The 7579-nt window shown below is 46.6% G+C and overlaps 1 protein-coding gene across 1 annotated transcript; it reads left to right on the top strand.

Moving 5' to 3' along the window:
- Nucleotides 1–4590: 4590 nt before the first annotated feature.
- LOC136587330 (E3 ubiquitin/ISG15 ligase TRIM25-like) lies at nt 4591–6132 on the top strand. Its single transcript, XM_066585898.1, has one exon. The coding sequence runs from the start codon at nt 4591–4593 to the stop codon at nt 6130–6132; it is 1542 nt and encodes a 513-aa protein (XP_066441995.1).
- The last annotated feature ends 1447 nt before the right edge of the window (nt 6133–7579 follow it).

Genomic DNA, 7579 nt, shown 5'->3' with positions numbered 1-7579 from the left:
TTAAACCTTTGGTTGGTGATGCGGGCAGACACAAAAATTAAGATAAAGTTTAAAAACTTGTGTTCTGATCAAATTTCGTAATGGAAAACCATACTACATATAAGTCTATGAAATGAACATAATTTGTTTTAAGGCCCTGAATGCAAGATAAGTCTTCATACTGGCGCACAAGGTCACAGCTGCAGGGGGGCAGAGGTGGCATTCACATCCAGACCCTGCTGCCTAAAGCCCCTCTGCTACATAAGATGACACCAGTATTATAGGTGCCACATGGTACTGTAGCTGCTGCTGACTTGGCATTCAGGCCCAGGAGCTTCTGCTGGTATATATGCTGCGCCCATGAGGTGGCATTAAGCAATATGTGTAGTAATATACTGAATGTTGTACCAAATGTAATTTCTTGCCTTTAATATACATGAAAATCTGTGATAATACAGTAAATGTTTATTAAGGGTGAATGCCCATGGACGGATTTCTACCGCGTTTCCCACGGCAGAAATCGACGCATGAATTCCGCAGCTATTGGGTTTAGAGATGAGCGAGCATACTCGCTAAGGACAATTACTCGAGCGAGTATTGTCCTTAGCGAGTACCTGCCCGCTCAGAAGAAAAGATTCGGGTGGCGGCGCGGGTGAGCGGTGAGTTGCGGGAGTGAGCAGGGGTGAGCGGGGGGGGGGGGGGGGGTGGTGGAGAGGGAGAGAAAGATCTTCCCCGCCCCTCGCCGCCATCCGAATATTTTCTTCCAAGCGGAAGTAATTGTCCTTAGCAAGTATGCTCGCTCATCTCTAATTAGGTTCTATTGGAACTAATAGCTTTCTGCCTGCTAATGCTCACATGCAGAATTCTGCCGTGGATTTCCGCAAGCGGGAAAATAACACCACATATTCTATTTTCCGCGGATTTCTGACGAGGGAGCTCTCCATTAACATAGCATTAATGAGACCGCGGAAATTCACACGGAATTCTTTGATCACTGGCAGACAGTTTTTGGTTTTTGATCGCGGTACATCCGCGACGTAAATCCACGGGCGTATCCCGTGTCGCTTGTGGGCATGAGCCCTTAAGAATCACTGATCAGATATCTCTCTGTCTTTGCTACATAAAAAAATAACAATTATTTGTACAATTAACAATATTTGTCCTCTTGGGTTTCTTTTTACTTATTTGGCTCATTTATATGGTGCATACAGGGCTGCAGACAGATTGCCATCACATACGGAGGCTTCGGCCCCTCCGCCTCCATTCACTGAGCGATGTGTGTAAAAGACCAGGAATGATTAGCACTGGGACGGGCCGTTCTTCACACGGACGTTTCTGTGCATGGAAAAATCCTGCACAATACGCGGAGAATAGAACCCATTGACTTCAATGGGTTCATTCTCATTTCTCATTTTTGGCCAAGCAGTTCTCTTGGGCGTAAAAAATAGGCCCGCTTTATTTTGTGCGCATTTGTGCACCAACGAGGTCCATAGAGTTCTATGGGAGGTGCGCAAATGCACACATAAATATGCGTGGGTATGCGCAATACTCTGTGCATACCCACACACACCAGCATCTCCTTTGACTTAATAGCCATTTAAATCAGGTCGGGGTGATTCCCCCGCCCATGTGAAGTAGCGGTGCCTGCGCAAATACGCACAGTATAGTACGCAGTTATGCTTGCAAAGTACCCTCGTTCTCTGTGCAAAAAAGTTGCGCAGAAGCGAGCGTATTTTGCAATACACCCGTGTGAAGCCGCCCTAAGTCACCATACTGCCCAGGGTTCAGATATTGAGCATTTCTCAACACTCCGTAAGGAGGAGCTCCACAATGTGATGTCATTCTCTAATAAATCTCATTGCAATGGATAACGATTTTGCATATTAAGTGCCGTCAGATGATGTCATATGTAATAATATATTAGTTGTACATTGACTGCAGCTGAATGCTGCTTAGCTGCAATACCGCACACTGGCCTTGCAGAAGAGGGGCGCTGTTTCTGGAATAAAAGAAAGCTTTTTTTGCATCGTGGACATCACCTTAAAGGATGGAAAAAAAAATATTAAAGAGGTTGTACAAAGATCACAGGGTATCTCCTATCCACAAGATATCCCCAGGATAGGGGAAAACTTGAGACCCCGCTAATCTCGAGAATGGGGGCTCTCATGTTCCCTGTCCTCCTCATTGCCCTTGTAGTGAGGATGAGACTGAATGCAGCGCTGGTCATATAAGCGCACTGACGCTCCACTTTCTATGGGACTGCTGAGATAGTTGAGCGGCACGCACTTATTTCCGTCAGCCCCATTGAAGGGAGAACCGACCGCACATGCTCGACCAGCACTCCATTCATTCTGACGTCACTGTGGGGAGAGAAGTGACCCCTGTAGTGACAGCCTGATCGGGGCACAGGGAATCAAACCGGGAACAATCGGTGAAGCTCGTTTACTCGAAACAACTTGAGAATACATGCCAGCAGGAGAACACAGTGCAAACTTCAAACTGGTGTGACAGGGAGGATTCACGGGTGAACAGGAGAAACCACAGTCCCGCTATCTGTGGGTCCTGATCCCGGCAACACTCTTTCTTCATTCAACGCTATACCGGTCGACACTCACATTTAGGGGAAAAGGGTGCGCTGCATGGCGATTCCTCATTCCCTCTCTCTCCTAGCATTGAAGGGGTACTCTTACATGTCCTGGGTACAGTAAGCCCAGGGCAGGCTGTAGATTTCTTTCAGCTTCTTCCATTCTGGGCCACACAGGCTGAAGGCGCGTATGTGGTCCTCTTGCAGATCCAGAATCGAACTCAACCATCCTCTCTCTTGCAAGCCCAGAACAGAACAGCACTATTTTGCTCACAGCTTGCAATCACATATATCACATCAGGTCACATGACGAACAAACAGATACATTTTTCAGACAGTCAGCTCACATACCAGACAGTTAACGCTTTCAGTGCTACAGCTATGCAATACACATCAATCATGCAACACAGAAGACACTGGCATTACAGTGGACAAATGCATACAAACCATTATGGAGGGGCCCTATTGTTCTGGGCCACTACACATATGTGCACCTCCATGGGCCTCTCGTGCACAATCGGAGCAGGACTTACTTTTTTGCAGTCGCTAGAACCACAGGCACAAAAAAAAAAAAAGAAATGAGAATGATCCTTCTTAAATCAATGGGTTTTATTTTCTGTGTTTTGCAAGCGGGATTTTCTGCATGCTGTGAGCGATGCCAACGATACTCGCTTCTGTGTAGTGTAACAGCACAAGAGCGAGGATCACTGGGAAGACAGCACATCCTGACTAAAAGGGCCATCAGGGCGGCTTCACACAAGTGTTTGCGCATATACACTCTACCGCAGCGCAGCCTATTTGCCCATAAATAAGGTTTGGAGAGGCTAAAATCAGGGTGCTGCGCGCATGTTTGCGTACAAGGGTTTATTCACACAAGCATATATACACGGCTACACTGCGTTTTCACGGCCGGCCGATATACGCAACCATTTGAGGCATTGGTCTCCAATGCATTCGTTCACATGTGCGAATTTATGGCGAGTAAAAACGTTGCACCGTAAAACTAGAGCATACAGAAACTGAAATACGCTGGGTAAAAAGATAGTTCTGGTTCTATCTTTCGCCTGATATTTGGTGGCGGCTCCCATAGACTCTAGGAGCTGAGGGGAAAAAAGGAGCAGGGAGTTCAGTAGCGTCCAACGCTGCGAAAAGGATACAGGTGCCTCTATTTAGGCTTTTGAAGTCATTCTGAGGATTTATGGTGAGCGAGGGATTTCTGGGGTTCGACGTATTTTTTCACTAAAACATTGCACCCAGCCAAGTGAATGGACGACAAAACGCTAATTAAGGGCGCATTCAGACGACCGTATATCGGCTGGGTATTCACGCCCAGCCGATATACGGCGTCCCTCTCTGCAGGGGGGGAGGAGGCTGGAAGAGCCAGGAGCAGGACCTGAGCTCCCGCCTTCTCTCCACCCCCTCTCCGCCCCTTGCCACTATTTGCAATGGGAGTGGGTGGGACAGAGGCGGGGCTAAGTTTCCAGGCATAGATCCGCCCCATCCCATTGCAAATAGTGGTGAGGGGCGGAGAGGGGGTGGAGAAAAGGCGGGAGTTCAGTGCACTGCTCCCAGCTCTTCCAGCTTCCTCCCCCTGCAGAGAGGGATGCCGTATATCGGCCGGCGTGAAAACCCAGCCGATATACGGTCATCTGAATGCGCCCTTAGCTTGGAACTTTATTGCGGAAAATCATCCATTCATTCAAATCCACAGTGCGTTTGAGTGAATGTAAAAATGCAAACACTCATGTGAAGGAGCCCTAATACTGTAAATTTGGTGCACACACGGCCAGTTCATAGGATGCTTGAACAGACATTTCAGCCGGCTCACTGATGTAGATAGATTATTAGAATCACCCCAAACATCTGATCTCTGTTCCTTCCCAAGTAATTAACCCCTGGATCTCTGATGAAGACACCAGCTAAAGCTTCACGTCAATATGCTGACTGCAAAGTAACAGGAATATAAAGTGTTAAAAGTCAGGAAACAAAACTCTGAACAAGTCCCTCTCCCCGCCCTGCACACAATCATGGCCTCTGCTGACCTGCAGGAAGAGCTGAACTGCTCCATCTGCCTGAATGTCTTCACTGACCCCGTAGTGCTGAGATGTGGACACAGCTTCTGCATGGATTGTATCAAGGGGGTTCTGGATTCACAGGAGAGATCTGGAACCTATTCCTGCCCAGAGTGCAGAGAACACTTCCTGGAACGGCCTGCGCTGCACATAATTATCGCCCTAAGGAACATAGCAGGACATTTTTCCATTGTGCCTGAGGGAGAGGTTGGTGGCATTTCATGTACTTACTGTATTCACTCTTCTGTACCTGCGGCCAAGTCTTGTGTTCACTGTGAAGCTTCATTATGTGTTGACCACCTGAGGGTCCATGTAAAGTCACCAGAACATGTGCTTATAGAACCCACCAGTTCCCTGGACACCAGAAAATGTCCAGCCCACAAGAGGATCTTGGAGTACTACTGCTACAAGGATTCAGCATGTATCTGTGTGTCTTGTAGACTAACTGGGAACCACGAAGAACATGATGTAGGTCCACTGAAGGAAGCCTCCACAAAGAAACTGGCCAAGCTGATGAAACACCTGCAAGGACTTATCTCAAGGAAAAAGGAGTCTGAGATCCGAATCCAGAGTCTTCGAGATCACAAGACCAAAGTTGAAGAAAGTGCAACTGATATAACTAAGAGAGTGGTGAACTTGTTTAAGGAGATCAAAGGAAAGCTGGATGTTGTAGAGCAGACGGTCTTGAGTGAAGTCACCAGGCAGAAAGAGGAGGTCTCACTTGTGGTCACTGATCTCCTTTATCATCTGGAATTGGAGAAGGATAGTTTGACCAAGAAGATACTTCACTTTCAGACTTTGTGCAGTGAGACGGATCCACTAATCATCTTACAAGACAAGGAGACATTCCAGGGTAATCCTGGGAAAGGGGCACAACCTTATGTAGGTAACCTCGATGAGGGACTTATCTCATTGCCTTTGCTCAAAGGTGTTACACATATTATGAGTCAAATAAAGGAAAGTATTTCCCTGAAACCCCAATCAAAAATCCTACTAGATGAAGGTACAGCTGGGAGTTCGGTCATTGTATCCAAAGATATGAAAATGGCCTCCTTTGTTTCTAGGGAACGGAATGGGGCTCCTCTAACCATCAATCAATTTAACAGCCCTCAGGTACTGAGTGACACAAACTTCTCATCGGGGCGGCGTTACTGGGAAGTGGAAACTAGTAAAATTGGGACTTTTAAGATTGGTATGGCATATCCAAGTATAATCCGAAGAGGAGAAGGCAGCCTTTTTGGCCATAATGAGAAGTCTTGGTGTTTGCGTAAATTTAAATCTGAGTATTTCGTGCTTCATGCTGGAAAGCAACTTCAAATTCCATTCAAGGAGTCCTCACAGAACTTCGGGGTGTATTTGGATTATGAGGCAGGACGTTTGTCTTTTTATGCCTTGTGTGACCCCATCAAACTTCTGCACACCTTCACTGCTACATTCACTGAGCCTCTACATGCTGCAATATCTGTGTACAATGGATTTGTGAAAATCATGAGCTAAAGCATACATCCATTCATGAGTCCACCAAAGGTTTAGAGGTGAGGGTGGGAGATGAAACCAGGAAGCGGTGTGGTTTAAGACTCCTGCGAGAACTTTCCTTCAAAGTTCCATTGCACTACACAATTCTGGAGTTCCATGATTGTCTAGGCAACTACCATAGACCCAGATTTGTCTTCCACCATCTTTCTTTTTAAACATTTGGTTGGAGATGTGGGCACATACAAAAATGGGGGTAAGCTTTAAAAAAGTGTGTTTGTAATGAAATTTTGTAATGCAAAACCATACTACATATGTCTGAGTTGAACAGAATTTGTTTTAGGGCCCAGAATGGAAGAGAAGCCTTCTGTTTGGGGCCACATACATAAGGTTGCAGCTGCAGGGTGCAGAGGTGGCATTCACATTCGGACCCTGCTGTCTGAGGCCCAGTATTATAGGTGCCACATGGTACTGTAGCTGCTGCTGACTTGGCATTCAGGCCCAGGAGCTTCTGCTGGTATATATGCTGCGCCCATGAGGTGGCATTAAGCAATATGTGTAGTAATATACTGAATGTGGCACCAAATGTAATTTTTCTTGTCTTTTTTAATATGCATGAAAATCTGTGATAACACAATAAATGTTTAGTAAAGAATTGCTGAATAGGTTTGTCTCTATCTTGGCTACATAAAAAAAAACAAAAACAATTATTTGTACAATTTAATTTTGTCCTCTTGGGGTTGTTTGCAAATCCATGCAAATCCAACTCCTTTGGCTTAGGCTTGATTCAGACAACCGTATATCGGCTTGGTTTTCACGCCGAGCCGATATACGGTGTCCTCATCTGCAGGGGGGGAGGATGGAAGAGCCAGGAGCAGGTACTGAGCTCCCGCCCCCTCTCTGCCTCCTCTCCACCCCTCTGCACTATTTGCAATGAAAGGAGGCGGGACAGGGGTGGGGCTAAGTTCCTAGAATTAGCCCCGCCCCCATCCCACCTCTCCTCATTGCAAATAGTGCAGAGGGGCGGAGAGGAGGCAGTGAGGGGGTGGGAGATCAGAGCACTGCTCCTGGGTCTTCCAGCTTCCTCCCTGCAGAGAGAGACGAAGTATATTGGCTGGGCGTGAAAACCAAGCCGATATACGGTTGTCTGACTCCAGCCTTAAGGGGGTTTTCCAGAGAATATCATAAATGACCTATCCTCGGAATAGGTCAACAATAGTTGATTGGCTGGGGTCTGTCGCTCGGGACCCCGACCGATCAGCTGAGGGGGCTGTGTTCCATATGTGCATTTGCAAATAAACCCAAGAGGACAAATATTAATTGTCCAAATAATCTTTTTTATAAAGGGGACCCACATTTCTTCACTCTTCACCTGTAGCAGATGCAGCTGGAGGTGCTGGGAAAGTGATGTACTTCCCATATGTACCGTATATGGTGTTCAGCTGTTCCTATGACAACATTTCCTGCTTTG

Source organism: Eleutherodactylus coqui, chromosome 13 (genome assembly GCF_035609145.1).
Source record: "Eleutherodactylus coqui strain aEleCoq1 chromosome 13, aEleCoq1.hap1, whole genome shotgun sequence".
Taxonomy (NCBI): Eukaryota; Metazoa; Chordata; class Amphibia; order Anura; family Eleutherodactylidae; genus Eleutherodactylus; species Eleutherodactylus coqui.
The sequence above is the reverse complement of the archived record's forward strand: the minus strand, read 5'-3'. Positions and strand labels throughout refer to the sequence as shown.